This window comes from Ranitomeya imitator, chromosome 8 (genome assembly GCF_032444005.1).
Source record: "Ranitomeya imitator isolate aRanImi1 chromosome 8, aRanImi1.pri, whole genome shotgun sequence".
Taxonomy (NCBI): Eukaryota; Metazoa; Chordata; class Amphibia; order Anura; family Dendrobatidae; genus Ranitomeya; species Ranitomeya imitator.
The window spans coordinates 8,772,003-8,791,072 of NC_091289.1; the positions used below are offsets into that span (position 1 = coordinate 8,772,003).

The 19,070-nt window shown below is 42.7% G+C and overlaps 1 protein-coding gene across 2 annotated transcripts in view; it reads right to left on the reverse strand.

Moving 5' to 3' along the window:
- RAD18 (RAD18 E3 ubiquitin protein ligase) overlaps positions 1 to 19,070 on the reverse strand; it is a 190,757-nt gene that overhangs the window by 98,370 nt on the left and 73,317 nt on the right. For both annotated transcript variants that reach the window (XM_069736206.1, XM_069736207.1), the window contains exons 8-9: positions 14,670 to 14,740; positions 11,320 to 11,380 (exon numbers count right to left, since the gene is read on the reverse strand). In XM_069736206.1, coding sequence (XP_069592307.1) covers positions 11,320 to 11,380; positions 14,670 to 14,740 — 132 coding nt within the window. The remainder of the gene's footprint in view (positions 1 to 11,319; positions 11,381 to 14,669; positions 14,741 to 19,070) is intronic.

The window sequence follows — 19,070 nt, forward strand, 5'->3', positions numbered from 1 at the left end:
AAATACAAGAATATAACTACTATAATACTGTTACTATGTACAAGAAGATAACTACTATAATACTGCCCCTATGTACAAGAATATAACTGCTATAATACTGCCCCTATGTACAAGAATATAACTACTATAATACTGCTCTTATGTACAAGAATATAACTACTATAATACTGCTCCTATGTACAAGAATATAACTACTATAATACTACTCCTATGTACAAGAATATAACTACTATAATACTGCTCCTATGTACAAGAATATAACTACTATAATACTGCCCCTATGTACAAGAATATAACTACTATAATACTGCTCCTATGTACAGAATATAACTACTATAATACTGCCCCTATGTACAAGAATATAACTACTATAATACTGCCCCTATGTACAAGAATATAACTACTATAATACTGCCCCTATGTACAAGAATATAACTACTATAATACTACTCCTATGTACAAGAATATAACTACTATAATACTGCTCCTATGTACAAGAATATAACTACTATAATACTGCCCCTATGTACAAGAATATAACTACTATAATACTGCTCCTATGTACAGAATATAACTACTATAATACTGCCCCTATGTACAAGAATATAACTACTATAATACTGCCCCTATGTACAAGAATATAACTACTATAATACTGCCCCTATGTACAAGAATATAACTACTATAATACTGCCCCTATGTACAAGAATATAACTACTATAATACTGCTCCTATATACAAGAATATAACTACTATAATACTGCCCCTATGTACAAGAATATAACTACTATAATACTGCTCCTATATACAAGAATATAACTACTATAATACTGCTCCTATATACAAGAATATAACTACTATAATACTGCCCCTATGTACAAGAATATAACTACTATAATACTGCTCCTATGTACAAGAATATAACTACTATAATACTGCCCCTATGTACAAGAATATAACTACTATAATACTGCTCCTATGTACAAGAATATAACTGCTATAATACTGATTCCTAAGTACAAGAATATAACTACTATAATACTGCCCCTATGTACAAGAATATAACTACTATAATACTGCTCCTATGTACAAGAATATAACTACTATAATACTGCCCCTATGTACAAGAATATAACTACTATAATACTGCCCCTATGTACAAGAATATAACTACTATAATACTGCTCCTATGTACAAGAATATAACTACTATAATACTGCCGCTATGTACAAGAATATAACTACTATAATACTGCCCCATGTACAAGAATATAACTACTATAATACTGCTCCTATGTACAAGAATATAACTACTATAATACTGCCCCTATGTACAAGAATATAACTACTATAATACTGCCCCTATGTACAAGAATATAACTACTATAATACTGCTCCTATGTACAAGAATATAACTACTATAATACTGCCGCTATGTACAAGAATATAACTACTATAATACTGCTCCTATGTACAAGAATATAACTACTATAATACTGCTCTTATGTACAAGAATATAACTACTATTATACTGCTTCTAATATAACTCTGCCATTAGTTCACTATAAGGTCATGTAAGGTAACAGTTGTTATTGTCAGTAGTTTTCTAGACTTCGTTAACCTGTACGTTTTTATTAATGACTTGTTATTGCCACTAGTCGGTGCGACAGTCTGTTCTCATTTGATCACTCCCAATCTCCCTGGTAATATTGTGCTTTCTCGTTGAAAAAAAAAGAAAGTTACCGTTAGCTTATTTTTTTCTCACTTTGAATCCTAATAAGCAGATTTATAAAATCATTTTGTTCACCGTCTGCTCTTCATAAAACCAGGATAAAAGGATTCTCAGATGTGAGAAGTATTTTGCGTTATCAGAAAACACAAACTTTGCGTCTCAGCGATGATATCCCCAGATGACATTTTTCTTTGGTCGATCAGCAGATAAGGGCGTTTAATTAAAGATTGTAACCATAAACATCACAGAGTTTGGTGATTAGAATCCTAATTAAAAAAAAAAAAAAAAGAACTCGAAGTCTTCGCTGTGCTCGGCGTCTCAGTATACGGCTTCCTGCAAATCCACAGCGTTATTTGCCGCTAGTGTGATTGATGTAAGGGGAGATTGTGGTTTATTTACGCGGGGGAATGACACAAAGTTCGGCATCTTTCCGATACATCCTGCGGTTCCAGGTTTCACTACCTATTCATTCTAGAGGCCAGAAAATCCATCCTGTCCATGTGCCGCTCACGAGGATGCACGGCTTGTTACAAAAGCGGATACACAGTAACAATGGGAAACATTCATTTGGTGCAGATGGTTTTCTGAACCCAATGGGGCACATTTCTCAATACTGTGTAACTCTTAGACAGTGCATGGTTGGACGACACTGTCTTAAAATGCGCCAGATGAATCTTTGTTGATTGTGACTCCATTTTAGACCTTCTAGTATAGGTTTATGCCTCCTAGTATTTGGATAACATTGTGCCTGAAATTCGCACCAAGTTTATTTTGGGCAGCCCACAGTCCCATCTTGTGCCCCTTTCCTCCGCACCATGTCTCCCGATGGATAAGAAGCACGTGAACATGGTGTAAGGCGTAGAAGACATTTTTGGCACAAACTGCACTAACTTTCAGCTTGATACATCGCCCCTGATGATCAGACATGAGCTGCATGATATGAGGAGTTATCCTGCACTACTGTGTTATGGCAGCACTACTCTATCACCGAACATTGTAATGAGAGTTATAGGAGTTAAAATGTTTTTGTTTTTCAGTTGTTTTGTAGAAATCAAAAGAAACCTGTTTAGGTGCAGGAGGAGATAGGGTTAAAGTGCAGGAGGACCGTCAGCTTCTAGCCTCATGCTGCCGAGCCTTCAGCCCCGAAAAGCTCTTGACCTGGCCTCCAATTCACTCCATGCATTGGGATAAGGGTCTCCTGTCCACCTGCTTCTCACACAATCCCCCCACTGTTCCACATCTCCCTCCAGTGACATAGGGTGGGGGGGCCTCCCTCTCCAAACTTCAGGTACCGCTTTTATAAGTCTTTCACTATTCGGCAGCGCATGCTCAAACCGATTCCCAGGTCGTCACTGCTGCCTCCCTGACCGGCCACGTGCACCCCCAGAGAGGCAGCGCAGACACTGCCCCTTATTGCTGCTTCTTAGTTGTTGTGGTGCAAACTTCCAACCTTAGAGCCCCATCCCAATAACCTCCATGCAGTAGTGGTATCCCCTCTTCAACCTCTCTTGTGCCCAACATGAACATTCCTAGGGGCTATCATCTGCCTCCTGGCCCTCTCCCCCTCCTCCGCACTGCTCCATGCCAGCCACTAAGAGGCGCCACCATCATTTGCCCGTCTTAGGGGGATAGCAGCCACTTTTGCAGAGCACCATGTGGGGGAATAGCATCCATACAAACTTGGGCTTCAGCCATGACTCCATCTTTAACAACAACTAAATATTAATTTAATGGAGTTAAAAAAAAATTACTGCAAACATCTGTTAAAATAAAGATCCCGGGAACATTTCCTTGCAGGTCTGTGGAGATTTGCATTGCCCCAGGCTGAAACGCACAACCAGAAAAGACTCCGACTCCAGCCTTTCCGTCAATGGAGGGAGACGTAGTACATTACTGTATTTCCAGGGGGACGTTCATCACGAAACAAGTATGTTTGACCCCTTTGTATGGAGGTCACCGATGAGAATATTAATGATAAAAACAAGCTTATTTCTGGAGACGAGCCACATTCCTGACCACAGAATACGCTTTGCCTTTTCTTCACTAGTGACTTCTCAAAGATTTATGTTGTTAACGAGCTCCGGGGGATTTCATCAGCGCGCCATGGTGGGACAAAAGTAATAATCCGAACATGATAGATCATTAGCGTACTCCTTAGTGAGAAGATAATGAACACCAAGAAATTGCCTTCATCTATCGTGAAGTGCTGCAATGGAGGGAGGACTGACGCGGCTGGGAAATGTCGGAGAAGGCGCAGTCTTAGTTTATCAAATTAAAATAGATTTAAGGCTCAAGGTTGCATTTATGGACACTGTCAGGTGCACGCACGGGTCAAAACTGCTGCAGATTGTCCATGCAGAAGTTGATCTGCGGCTCGCCATTTCTTGCAATGGATCGGAGAGATTTGTTGCAAATTTTTCCTATTTTGTCCTATGGGAAAAGAAAAATCTGCAACAAAATCCCATCATTGTGAATTTTGCATTTGCAAAATCTGCAAGTCCATTAAAGTGTTAAAAAAGAAAAGAAAAAGCCAGTCTCTGTACACCAGGCCTCCTGCAATGACTCTTTACCAAAGTGGTGGCTGCAGCCAATCACAAGTGTGCAACGATCGGAGGGGCGATCGGAGGACCGTCAGGTGAGATGAGAAAAGTGTTTTGAACAGGAAAGTCACCAAAACGGACGTCCTCATGGGTTATAGGAGAAAGCAATCCAGGAATGAAGCTGTGCCCATACATGAGAGGCATCAGGCCTCAGAGCATCCAGCATGTATTACTGGGAGGGAAAGTATAAACCTAGGCGCAGGTAGTAAAGTGACAACGAATGAAGGGTACGCACGCCATTCTAGTTCTGCAGTCCAAGCTGGCTGGAGGAGGACGGGTGAAGCTGCGGCGCAGGCAATGATATGTAAACTGAATCTAGATTTGATTACAGCAGTATAATAACTTAAATTAAGCCACAGAGGGCAAAGCTGGCAGACACCGGAACTATCAGCGCGACCCTAGCCTTGCTTCTGTCATTTGCTCAATTTATCGAGGATAATGTAAGCGAGGTCTAAGACGTCATGGCACAAGGAGCTTTCCACAGATGTAGAGGGAATGTGCCTCGTACCCCAGGAAAGCCTCCGCAGCAGCTCTACATTAATACAAATATTCAAAACAACCGCAATGTCCCCCCCGGACGAGAATTATTCAGTCACTTTCCAGGACTCGTAGCTTAGCCTGATGAGCTGTGGGTTATCAGCAGAACTAACCGTGATTCACATGTTCCAAAACAAATAACACATTGCCCAAGTGACTCTCATAAGAGCGATGTCCCAATCCTGGGATGTGCAGCGTTACAGATAAACCCATGAAAAATGCGCTCAGAGCTGGAGCGAAGGTATTGCTCTGTCTTATCGGCCACTTAGAATGGTGACGGACAGTAACACAAAGGTCCTGATTCATCAAGACTCATTTTTTAAGACGGTTTTTAGTGAGCGCTGGAGAAAGAAGAGCCGAATCCCCTTACAGATGTGTCCTCTACATGAATTGGGGGCTTCCATTCAGCTGCAGGGCGCCAGCGTCACACGTATACTGCAGTCCTTGGCTGGAGCACAGATCTGCCACAATTAAGGACACTTTTGTGACGGAAATTATAATGCAGTGTTTGGCCACGGTCCCTCTCGGTTGAGCTCCTCTCATTCATAAAGTTAACAGAACCCTCTGGGACTTATGTGATGACGCCTAAAGTTGCAAAACATTAGCAAAGTTTCAAACAGTTTAATGAATGGGGACCATTGGTCTATTTACAGAATATTTCATCATAAGGCGATATAAGGAACTCGCTGGGTAAGAAAACACAGTCATTGACCTTATCTGGCAGTTCTGACAAAAAGAAAAGGGGTCTCTGATTCTGCCAAGAGGGTCTATAAATAGGATATGGCAAGCACAATCATTATATGGACCGTGGCCATGTGGTGGTGTAGGAGATTTACACCGTAGCTGCCAGATTACATCCCAGCAGCAGAATATTCGGGAACTTTTCTTTATTTCTAACAAAAAAAACGGGATCATTTCAATGAGAACAACGTCCCAAAGAGTTTTAAGCTTTTACAACGTGTGTTCCCAGCAGGGACGTTTTTTTACAACGTGTGTTCCCAGCAGGGACGTTTTTTTACAACGTGTGTTGCCAGCAGTGACGTTTTTTTACAACCTGTGTTCCCAGCAGGGACGTTAGCAATGTCCATGATAAATGCTCCAGCATCATGTATGGACACGCCGCCATGGAGCTCGGCAAAGACGGACAGGACCAGGAAAGCATCAGCAAGGCAGCAGCAGGAAATCGCTAAGGTATCACTGCTGATTAATACCATTGGAAAACGGTCATTTCTCAAGTCCCATTGATTCAGTATTTGATGAACTCTTCCTAACTCCATAGAAAGTCACGGTGTCTGCGGCTGCATCTACGGGAGCGTCTGAACACCGGCTCACATGGTTGGATCCAGCACGCGGCCTCCAGGAATCCACAACTCTTCTGCTTTTCTTCTGATTTTTGGACGGAACTGAAGTTACTAGAAACTGTTGTTTGTAAGACAAGAAATGTTACGACTGCGCCACATTGTTTGGACGGAGACGCACAGGGCCCTTCATGCCAGAGAGACCATTAGAGAAGGGTGAACAGATGTACGGAATATTTCATCCAGGCCAAGGAATGCCGGCGGGACGAGGCTCCCACAAAGAGTAGAGATATACCGTACATGATAAGTATCAGCCTCCATGATCACTGGGCCGGGGTCCCTGCTCGCCGCTGCCCCCTGCAGGCTCTCAGTGTGCTGCTCGTCTAGCGACCGCTACCTACCGCATTTCCGGTAAAGGAGTCGGCAGAATTACCCCGGAGCCACGTTTCTCACTAATGATACATCTTAAAATTCTGCACAAAAGTCATAAACAACGGCTTCCAGAAAACTTAAAAAAAAAAAAAACCCTACAAATCAGGTAACATTATAATTTACACTCCTACACGTGGGAGCGATTGTTAGCGAGCTGCTATTAGGGGCGAACGCTCTATTAAACAGTAACGCAGTTTTTATATGGAGAATTAATAATTGACTCCGTCGCGCTCCGCCGAACATTCTAGACGAGCGCTCGAAGTCACGCGTCGTAAATCATCCCGTGGCAATAAAGGGAATGAAAACAAAAGGAGGATATTAAGAACTGCAATTACAATCCTTAACGTCGGCGAAAGCGGCAAACTGCAATTCATCTTAATAGAAGTTTCATATTTTAAGACTGTTTTAGTTAAAGGACTGCTAAATAGAAGAAGCACAGAGTAAAAAATGATACATTCCTTTTAATTTTATGACTTAAGATAAGGCTCCTCCTACCGAGAAAGATCCTCCTACCGCCGAGAAAGGTCCTGCCGCCGAGAAAGGTCCTGCCGCCGAGAAAGGTCCTGCCGCCGAGAAAGGTCCTCCTTTCCTGGAAACTCCTCCCCTCAGTTTGGCGGTGTAGTTACTTGCACTTCAGAATACTTTGCCCTTGCTGTAATGGATATAAATTACCCCTGCATAGACACTCTAATCTGTGGTAATACTAGCAGCTAATCTGAGAAAGAACAGATGCAGTGTAAAGCAAAGAGGAGAAACAGGGAAGCAGAAACAACCACGTTTCTTGAGGAAGTCACTGGTGTCCTTTCTATTGTGAGGGTAATGAAACTCTGATAAATGGTCACCGTTGCCACAGACGCGGCTCCGACTGATGCAAAGGACGAGGCCCGGGAGGTACAAGCTTATCGAAGTACTTCACAAATGATAAATGTCAAATTAGGATTAAAACTTTGTTCCCAACATTTAATATTGTCCCCCATCATCAGTACAGCGCTCGGCAGCATCTAACTGTCCTACAGATGATGAATGACTGTGGCTCCATTAATCTGCTCATGGGACTACTGGGGGTCTGATCAGTTTAAACCCCCCGGTGATCAGCACGTTATTACCTACAGAAATGTGACAATTTGCTACCAACCCTTTACATTCTATAAAAGCAATGGAAGCGCAGCCAGCCCGCACAATAACAAAAAAATCGCCACCGACCACAAGGACCGTCATGGCGCCTTGTGATCTCGCTACAGGGAGGTGAAGCTTTTACATCCGTTTCGCTCCTTCTGAATGTGCGTGCGTCTGATCAATGCTCCAAGCCCTTCATTAGAAAACTGGGAACTACCGGCGACTAAAGATAAAGCTCAATGACAAAGAATTGCAAGAAGAGCTGAATTTACAGATGGCAGCCCCTTCTCTATTATCACGATGTTACGGAAGATCACTAAATCTCTTTGTCTTGACGACACCGGCCGGCTACATAGAAAATGGTCGACTCAGCACGTGCCATAATGGATTCATAATCAATTTTAACGCTAATTGCGGCACAAGGATTGTAATGTGACCTATAAAATTCTTACGTTTTATTACTGACAATCAGCGGAATAACGATCGGCCACTTGAGCAAACTAAAGCTGCAACCCTGAAATGAAGCAAACAACAATTTCCTTCGCCGCTGCCAATATGTGCGGGCGGAAATGTGGTTTCTTTTTACTGAATGTTACAATAGGACACAATAAGTGGCCACAAGATCTATGGGTGACGTGGGCTCCTGTAAAAGCTCCTCAACGAGTGCGGGCCGGTGGTTTGTCTGAATGTATTGAACTCATGGCTGCGGGATTACACAATCCTGACGTAAATGGCAACTGAAAAACGTAATATTTATTGTTAGCAGCAAATACTGGAGTCTTTATAAACTTTTTCACATCTTAAATGAGACCATCTGTTCCTCATTTAATAACGAAAACTCTCAAAAGACATACGAAAATGTCAAGTCCCATCTACCAGACGAGCAATGAGATATACAAGTACTATAATACCGCTTCTATGTACGAGAATATAACTACTATAATACTGCTCCTATGTACAAGAATATAACTACTATAATACTGCTCCTATGTACAAGAATATAACTACTATAATACTGCTCCTATGTACAAGAATATAACTACTATAATACTGCCCTATGTACAAGAATATTCCTACTATAATACTGCTCCTATGTACAAGAATATAACTACTATAATACTGCCCTATGTACAAGAATATTCCTACTATAATACTGCTCCTATGTACAAGAATATAACTACTATAATACTGCTCCAATGTACAGGAATATAACTACTATAATACTGCTCCTATGTACAAGAATATAACTACTATAATACTGCTCCTATGTACAAGAATATAACTACTATAATACTGCCCCTATGTACAAGAATATAACTACTATACTACTGTCCTCTGTGTACAAGAATATAACTACTATAATACTGCCCCTGTGTACAAGAATATAACTACTATAATACTGCTCCTATGTACAAGAATATAACTACTTTAATACTGCTCCTATGTACAAGAATATAACTACTATAATACTGCCCCTATGTACAAGAATATAACTACTATAATACTGCCCCCTATGTACAAGAATATAACTACTATAATACTGCTCCTATGTACAAGAATATAACTACTATAATACCGCTCCTATATACAAGAATATAACTACTATAATACTGCTCCTATGAACAAGAATATATCTACTATAATACTGCCCCCTATGTACAAGAATATAACTACTATAATACTGCCCCTATATACAAGAATATAACTACTATAATACCGCTCCTATATACAAGAATATAACTACTATAATACTGCTCCTATGAACAAGAATATATCTACTATAATACTGCTCCTATGTACAAGAATATAACTACTATAATACTGCCCCTATGTACAAGAATATAACTACTATAATACTGCCCCTATGTACAAGAATATAACTACTATAATACTGCTCCTATGTACAAGAATATAACTACTATAATACTGCCCCTATGTACAAGAATATAACTACTATAATACTGCCCCTATGTACAAGAATATAACTACTATAATACTGCTCCTATGTACAAGAATATAACTACTATAATACTGCCCTTATGTGTACATGAATACAATTGCTATAATACTGCAAAAAAGGGGTAAAATGCCACAGTTGTGATACAGCTTCTCAGGTTTATACTTATAATGGATACACACAGACTTTTGATTCTTTTTTTCCTGACAGATACAATTTATACAAGTCTGTAACACTTCGGTCAGTGAATGATAGGGGTCAGACACTTTGTTTTACCGTATATTCTTTTCTCCTGTCCGTTTTGATGATTCTGCCTTTATGTATAGAGATCCTACATAACTACAATCGTTTTTTTATTTTGATCGTTAAGGCCGCTATCTGTAAAACTCTACGGGGTATAACTTCCGAGACATAAAAGTCGGGAGCAGTTTCATAGAAAACCATTAAATATTAGCAGGCAATTATCATTTATTCCAGCAGATCGCTGCACGTCTTTACCAAACGCACAGAAATCTCATTTTATCGTTGTGCCCAAATTCTCGTATTGTCGAAATCCTAATGTCTCTTCATTAATTTTGCAGGAGCCACAATGTGTCAGGAGGAAAATAACTGACACTTCAGTAAAGATCAGTATGGGAAGTGGATTGTCGGAGATGAGGTAAGACTCTGCGGGTAAGCAGACAGCCGACCCCGGCAGCCACGAGCCGTCAGCTGATATTTCTCCTTAATGCCCCCGCTGCGCTGCAGAGCAGGTAAGTGCACAATGCCTCGCTGATCACAATACCGGCTGTAAGGGAAGCTTTCCTACAGTTCACTTCTATATTCTGTAACAACTGATGGATGCAACGTAATATCTTTATGTCGAGGTAGATATAGGCCAGATCTTGGCTTCCAAAATCCCATCAGCATCATAGCAGCAGCAATGGAGAGGACACTTCAGTCTTGCAAGCACATGCTGCAGAGTGTGAACGGATCGGACAGGACGCCTGCCTATGCTATGGATGGCACCACTGATTTTTCCCAATAAAAAAGTGTAAAGTGTATTTGTGCATTGGATTTTGTGCTTCAGATTTTTTCAAGTCTTCTTACTTTGGGTACTGCATCTCAAGCCCTCCATGTTAACACAAGACACAGAAGTTTGGGGAGCGGTTGGCTCGGATACCAGTTCTTACTGTACTTTGACCTTACAGTAGTCTTGCACCTTGTTTCATACATTAGCAGATACCTTGAATTCTGCAGAGATCACATCCAGAATGAACGGACGGGATCAACAACTTACCAAATGGAACTTTCAAAAGGAAAAAAGGGAAACTCTGTAAAAAATCCTCAGCTGTGAGAACGAAACTGAGGGACGGAACGTACGCCGCCAAAACCGAGGGAGAGGGCGCACGTCGCCGAAACTGAGGGAGAGGGCGCACGTCGCCGAAAACCGAGGGAGAGGGCGCACGTCGCCAAAACCGAGGGAGAGGGCGCACGTCGCCAAAACCGAGGGCCGGGGCACACGCCGCCAAACAGAGGGACGGTGCGCATGCCGCCGAAACAGAAGGACAGGTCGTACGCTGACGAAAGAGAGGGACAGTGTGTATGCTGCCGAAACTGAGGGACAGGGCGTACACCGGATATCAGGCAAACACACAGCAGAACTCACTATAATCCTGGTGAATCTGGTCGATCTGCTCTTCGCTCTGGTCCTTGGTGAACGTCATGCCCTGCGAAAGAAGAGCAGAACATCAGAAACTGGAAACCTCAAACAAAACAGGTAAAACAATAAAAACCTTCATATGAAGATCCAATATAATTATATCAGTGTCCATCACGTTTCATAGAGCTTTGTGAAACCTGGTCCATCAGCGTCCACATAGACCATCTATGGGGGAACTAACTCATTGATTTGTACATGGCCTCACACCATATGGGCGCCCACGAGATGCCATCTGCTGGCCCAGAAGTCATGTGAAATCCGAGGAATACAGAGGAACACAATAAGCCTATAGATACTGATGGGCGTCATGGACAGAAGTCCACATACATCTAAGCGGTTGTCAAATATACATCTAAGGCTAGATGCTTCGTGTATGATCCCTGGGAATCCAGCCTCTAACACCCCCACTGATCTAGAGCCGTACTGAGCATATACGATCATCCCTCCTACAGACAATGAACGTAGTCATACACGCTCAGCATCGCCCCATTCACATAGGGGGCTTTAGGACTTTTTCCTTGGAATTGAGTGGGGGGGGGGGGGGGTTTGGGGTCTCAGTAGCTAGACACTTGGCGATTAAATATCTATCATCCATGCTGTAGATCTGTAGTAACGGTTTCGGGACAATCCCTTTCAAGCACTTGTGCAGGAATAATCTCACACTATTGGAGAGCTGTGCGGTATAAGGTCACTCCACGATGCGCAGCAAGAAACATGCAGGACCCTATCCTAATATACTGGACCAGTGCAGAATAAACGCCAACTCCCCTCTTTCTCGTGCGGGATGCTCGCCTCCTCCCCCCGTGGGGGATACTCGCCTCCCCCCCCCCCCCCCCCCCGTGCGGGATGCTCGCCTCCTCCCCCCGTGCGGGATACTTGCCTCCTCCTCCCCCCCCCCCCCCGCAGGATACTCGCCTCTTCCCCCCGTGCGGGATACTCGCCCCCCCCCACTACCCCCCCTCCCCCGTGCGGGATACTCGCCTCTTCCCCCAGTGCGGGATACTCGTGTCCTCCCCCGTGCGGAATACTTGTCCTTCTGATATTCTGTTGATCATCAGCACTCAGGACCAGCACTATACTGAGCAGACGCAATTTTTGGATTTTTTCACAAACCAATTGCCCGTATTGTCCTGAACCTTGCGTCCCGACTACTACAGATTTTAGAGGCACTTTAACAACGATGGCCATTTATTATGTCACTCCGGTGGTAAAAAAAAAAAAAAAAAAAAAGGGTCCAGTGCAGAACATTTCCACCCAGGAGAACTAAACCCAATACTTCAGGATTTCATATATGGGGAAAAAACAAACTCACACCACAATATATTATTATGAATGGTTTGTAGGAACATCGTCTCCCGGAAATATTCATTAAATGTCACATTGAGTGAGATCCCGATCTCTGATGTCATCCAGACTCATCTGGCCCATCACCGCCTGCTGTAGACAGCCCGGTAAAAGGTCACATCATAGAAATGAAAGCGAGGAGTCATCTGTGCCGCTATGGATAGGCTCGGAGCGCGGGCTCTTTCACTGCTGCTCGGACAGGCAGGGGTTAAGTTAGACAAATTTTGCACGGCTTTATTGTTCTGAGAGCAAGGACGCTTGGCTCATAATGGGAGCAAAGACAGGAGCAGAAGACAATGGATGTGCTGCGAGGCAATGATGTGCCCGCCGATCAATCAGCGTATAAGGGGGCAGGTTCCGCTGGAGAGGAGAGAATACATGGATTCAGCCTGTATCATCAACCTGCTTAAAGGGCCAGTGTCAGAGGACATCTATTGCCATATTACATGGACGGTGGTGGTCCTCAAAGGACGATCCCAGGGGCACCAAATGAAACCAGTGAACACCATACCAATTTGATGTATTGATTAGTTCAACCACCGAGAGGTGGGGCCCGACCGGAGAGGCGGGGCTTAAAAGGTGAAGCCTAATTAAAAAAAAGAGACAGTGCTCAACAACAGAAGGGAGGATAAAAAAAAAAAAAATTAAGAGCTCAAAAAGGAGGGGCTCCATTAAAATGTTATGGCTCAATAAAAAAAAAAAGGGTCTGTAGTGACATATGTATAGGTATATATGTGTGACTAGCAGTAATTTAACATCTGTCCTGAGACTGCAGGTCTCACAGTATATATTATCCTGAGAATGCAGTCTACTGTCTCCAATCTCGCCAGGGGGCCTCGCTAAGAACTAGGAAGAAGGGGAAGTGTTTCACACCTGCGGCTCTTTTGAAGAGAGAAGTCAATTACAGCCTGACACTATCTATCTGTGAGAAACTTTTACACAGGGAATTTCAGAGGAAATAATATGTTCATTGGTGGAGTGTTCACGGCCCAGTCACAAACAAGCAATTATAAATATTAACATGAGAGGCTGGTCAAGAAATTTGACCTCCATGGTGACACTACAAATTAGACCTACACACAAAGATTGAGGGCAGCCAAGCTGATGTGTTTCAGTCCATATTCGTCCGCCCCCCCCCCCCCCCAACTACAAAGTTAGGTATTTCTGCAAGTTTTCTCCTGTTTATTTTTATAACTGTTTTGCATATTTGTATGTCACTTTTTATTACCATATTTTTTATACTCTTTATTGTAAGCACTGTACCTTTTCTATTAGAGCATAAAACTTTAATAAGTTGAACCTCGTATGTTCTAAAGAATCCATAACCTTAAAGTGTGTGAGCCTTATGATTAGACAGTAGTAGTAATATTTCCGGGACTCATCGCCCATGTATTCGGTGAGTGGTGGAAGCGTGTATGAGCGGGTGTGTGATTTATGCTCCCATTACAGCATAGGACAGAGGTGGAATACTGGACAGACAGGAGAGATAGATTAACCCATGTAGGCGCAACCCCAAGTCGCGTGCTTTGAAGTGGGTACGTGAGGGGGGCTCAGTCAAAAAGGAGGGGCTCAAACATGAAAGGCTAATCACAGACAAGAAACTAACACTATGACCTATTGCAAAACAAAGTAGGGAGAAGAAGGAACGATTTTCTTACATTTGTTGCAGCTTTTTTTTTTTTTAACAGTCAAATAAAATCAAAAGTAAAGAGGAGATTAAATGAGGAAATGTTACAATATATCATTTTGTGTCTTTAATGTTTCTTTAAAAGACCAATACTCCATATTTTCTGCAGGCAATTTTTAGGACAGACTGATCGCCCAAACCTGCCCGGCCCCACTGATTCCAGACTACAGGAATTTTGTCCCATCTGAAAGTAACAGCGACGCATCTGAGGAGTATCATGTAGGGAAATGACAAGTCATTGGTGGCCGCAGTCTCTTATACTCACATTTTCCTGCTTTGCCCCCAGCGCCGAGCGAACCTTCTCATTTTTCTCGATTTCACTAACAATTTCTGCAGCTACAAAAACAAATAAAACATGTTAGAAACTGCAACCACAGGGTGCGAGTGTCCGAGCCGCACAACGCCGGTACTTGGCTCCTGTACAGGGAGCGCTCGCTCAATATCCGACCTTCACAAGTCTATTTTGTATAATGAACGGCTGGTTATTCAATTAGTGAAAACTAGCGGGACGTTTTCTATTCTCCCAGCAGAGTGCCAAACAAAGAAATGCGATACTGCAGAGCCAGCGCGGAGCTTTTACTAGAAATCAAATTCCTACAGAATCTCAAAGAAAACTACCCAGTAAAATAAATACGTGTCGGCCTTTCCGAGCTTGTGAGAATACAGACGGCACAATGAGAAGTCTCTGTAGTGTACAGTGCAGCCCCCTCTATAATAAATGAGGGCACTTATCTAAAGAGGCATGAACCGGTCACCCGGCACTATCTGTACATGTCCAGATGGGAAATGGCCGAGTGCGCGGGGAAAGAGATCATAGAAAGGACCATACTCAGAGGGATGAGGAAAAAAGATAAGTCGTTTTGCAATTATCCTTAATCTGTAGACTGACCATTGGAATTAGCCAGGTTTTCAAAGTTAGTGCAATCCAAAGAACTGGTGCAGCACTAGAAAAATCTTGAAGACAGAAGGTTTTTTTTTTTCCTTGAGACATGGCAACTTGATAAATGAACGATCTGTGGCAGTGACATATCTGGCTTGATTAGTTCTTCATGCCATCCATAGTATTGATAACATCCTTCGAGCACCACATTTCAAAAGGTGCCAATTCTTCTTCATTGTCCAGAAAGACAGATGTGTGATGTGTGAATTATGGAGAAAGTAAATCATTAGCAGAAAAGAGAGCAGAAAAGGGGGAGAGGTCGTGCATTGACTGGCATCGAAGGCAGCACAATGACCAGCGAAACGCAAAAGGCAGCACAATGACCGGCGAGAAGAAGAGGCAGCACAATGACCGGCGAGAAGAAGAGGCAGCACAATGACCGGCGAGAAGAAGAGGCAGCACAATGACCGACGAGAAGAAGAGGCAGCACAATGACCGACGAGAAGAAGAGGCAGCACAATGACCGACGAGAAGAAGGGGCAGCACAATGACCGACGAGAAGAAGGGGCAGCACAATGACCGACGAGAAGAAGGGGCAACACAATGACCGACGAGAAGAAGAGGCAGCACAATGACCGACGAGAAGAAGAGGCAGCACAATGACCGACGAGAAGAAGAGGCAGCACAATGACCGGCGAGAAAAAGAGGCAGCACAATGACCGACGAGAAGAAGAGGCAGCACAATGACCGACGAGAAGAAGAGGCAGCACAATGACCGACGAGAAGAAGAGGCAGCACAATGACCGACGAGAAGAAGAGGCAGCACAATGACCGGCGAGAAGAAAAGGCAGCACAATGACCGGCGAGAAGAGGCAGCACAATGACCGGCGAGAAGCAGAGGCAGCCATGTGCATCTAGTACAGCCTGATGAAAACTCATTTTAACACCATTACAGCTCTCAAATGGTTGTCACAAAACTTTTCTACACCTACAAATGTAAAATTTACTATATACTGCAGTGATACACCCCCGCTGCCTTGTAACTATGATGATTTGTCACTTTAAAAAGTAGTATATCTTGGTACCGTGTTAGCCAGTGGATAGAAAAATATTTAGAATTGAGAGTCCTCAGTGGTTGATACCTTTTAATGGCTAACTGAAAAGATGGTAACAAATTGCAAGCTTGCAATTTGTTACCATCTTTTCAGTTAGCCATTAAAAGGTATCAACCACTGAGGACTCTCAATTCTAAATATTTTTAAAAAGTAGAGAATTTTAATATGGCGCCTTAACAGTTCCCACACAAGGTAGCAAAGAGCTTTCTCAAACATCCAAAGGGCAGAGATGACTTAGTAATGAGGCAATGTGGGAATAACGGGCACAAAAGAGCAGATCTGCTCCGGGGAAGCTTGGCTAGGAAAGCTGGGGATGGACAACAATCATGAGAAGTGGAAATATTCCGCTTTGGTTGTCACACAACTTTCTAATAAACTCTAAGACTTTTTTTTTCCCATTCATGGATTTTCTCTTTGATTTTGGACAATTTCTTTCCATCCAGGAGACGAGGTTTTGTCTTTCTCCTGTTTTTGCAATTTGCAAACTAAAAGTCTCAGCAGGCAGATCATTTCCCACAGTGTCCCGGGCATCCTGTGCTCCAAGTAGCGAAGCCTCGCCCGTTATCCCAAATAGAAAACATCTGCAAATTAATATCTCACAATTTATACAACCTGACTTATTGGCCCAATGTAGACAATTACAGCCAAAATGATCTGAAACTATTTACAAGCATTTTCTTCCAAAAAACAATAACAAAATACAATTACTGATGTACCTCATAGATTTTAATAAGTGGAAAAATAAATCAGCTTTAAGTGTTTTCCTTTCAGGAATCCTAAAATCATTGCAATGCACGGACTGCGGCTCCTAACACGCGAGACACAAGACAGGACGCCAGATTCTGCAACGCTTTACAATAGCCGCCGTACATCACGGTCTGCAGCAATCTGAATGCAGGAGAATGGCGCAGCATCTTAATCGGGACCGCAGAAATCTGCAAAGCAGATGTGGATGGGGACAGTAGAGGAGAGTTCTGTGACGACTTAGAGGAGTCTAAAAAAACCCCAAAAGGATAAAAAGTAAAGTACAGATCACATCAATAAATGAAATCTGAAGCATTGGTGTGAACATTAGGTCCATACACCTCTGTACATGCCTCACTACAGCCCAGGACGAGCACAAACACTTTACTTACACTTCAGTCAACATTATAATGACTTTATCAATGGAATGCGGGATATTTATGTAGGAAAATCAGGATTTAAAATCTTAGATATTAAAAAAAAAGAGGAAAAAAAAAGAAGGAAATTCTACACCACAGCAGAATGAGTGAACAATGTATCAGAGAAGGCAGAAATCTCAGGGAGACACAAAGTACCAGCACAGGTCTTATCAAAGTAAAGGACAGGGCTGCACATCACTCCTTACACCGATACATTGTAACAATCACATCAGCTGTAAGAACAAATCATATGTCCATCCTGAACCACTACAGTCACTGACGGCAAGCAGAATGGGAGAATTTATAGACTGACATAATATGCAAGTGAGATATGAGTACAAGATCTACAGGAAGGGGAGACGACCAAACGTAATGTGTGTGCGCAAGGAATAGTGAGCGCAGCTCTGGGGTATAATACAGGATGTAACTCAGGATCAGTAATGTAATGTATGTACACAGTGACTGCACCAGCAGAATAGTGAGGGCAGCTCTGGGGTATAATACAGGATGTAATTCAGGATCAGTAATGTAATGTATGTACACAGTGACTGCACCAGCAGAATAGTGAGTGCAGCTCTGGGGTATAATACAGGATGTAACTCAGGATCAGTAATGTAATGTATGTACACAGTGACTGCAACAGCAGAATAGTGAGTGCAGCTCTGGGGTATAATACAGGATGTAGCTCAGGATCAGTAATGTATGTACACAGTGACTGCACCAGCAGAATAGTGAGTGCAGCTCTGGGGTATAATACAGGATGTAATTCAGGATCAGTAATGTAATGTATGTACACAGTGACTGCACCAGCAGAATAGTGAGGGCAGCTCTGGGGTATAATACAGGATGTAACTCAGGATCAGTAATGTAATGTATGTACACAGTGACTGCAACAGCAGAATAGTGAGGGCAGCTCTGGGGTATAATACAGGATGTAATTCAGGATCAGTAATGTAATGTATGTACACAGTGACTGCACCAGCAGAATAGTGAGTGCAGCTCTGGAGTATAATACAGGAGGTAACTCAGGATCAGTAATGTAATGTATGTACACAGTGACTGCACCAGCAGAATAGTGAGTGCAGCTCTGGGGTATAATACAGGATGTAATTCAGGATCAGTAATGTAATGTATGTACACAGTGACTGCACCAGCAGAATAGTGAGTGCAGCTCTGGAGTATAATACAGGATGTAACTCAGGATCAGTAATGTAATGTATGTACACAGTGACTGCACCAGCAGAATAGTGAGTGCAGCTCTGGGGTATAATACAGGATGTAATTCAGGATCAGTAATGTAATGTATGTACACAGTGACTGCACCAGCAGAATAGTGAGGGCAGCTCTGGGGTATAATACAGGATGTAACTCAGGATCAGTAATGTAATGTATGTACACAGTGACTGCAACAGCAGAATAGTGAGTGCAGCTCTGGGGTATAATACAGGATGTAGCTCAGGATCAGTAATGTATGTACACAGTGACTGCACCAGCAGAATAGTGAGTGC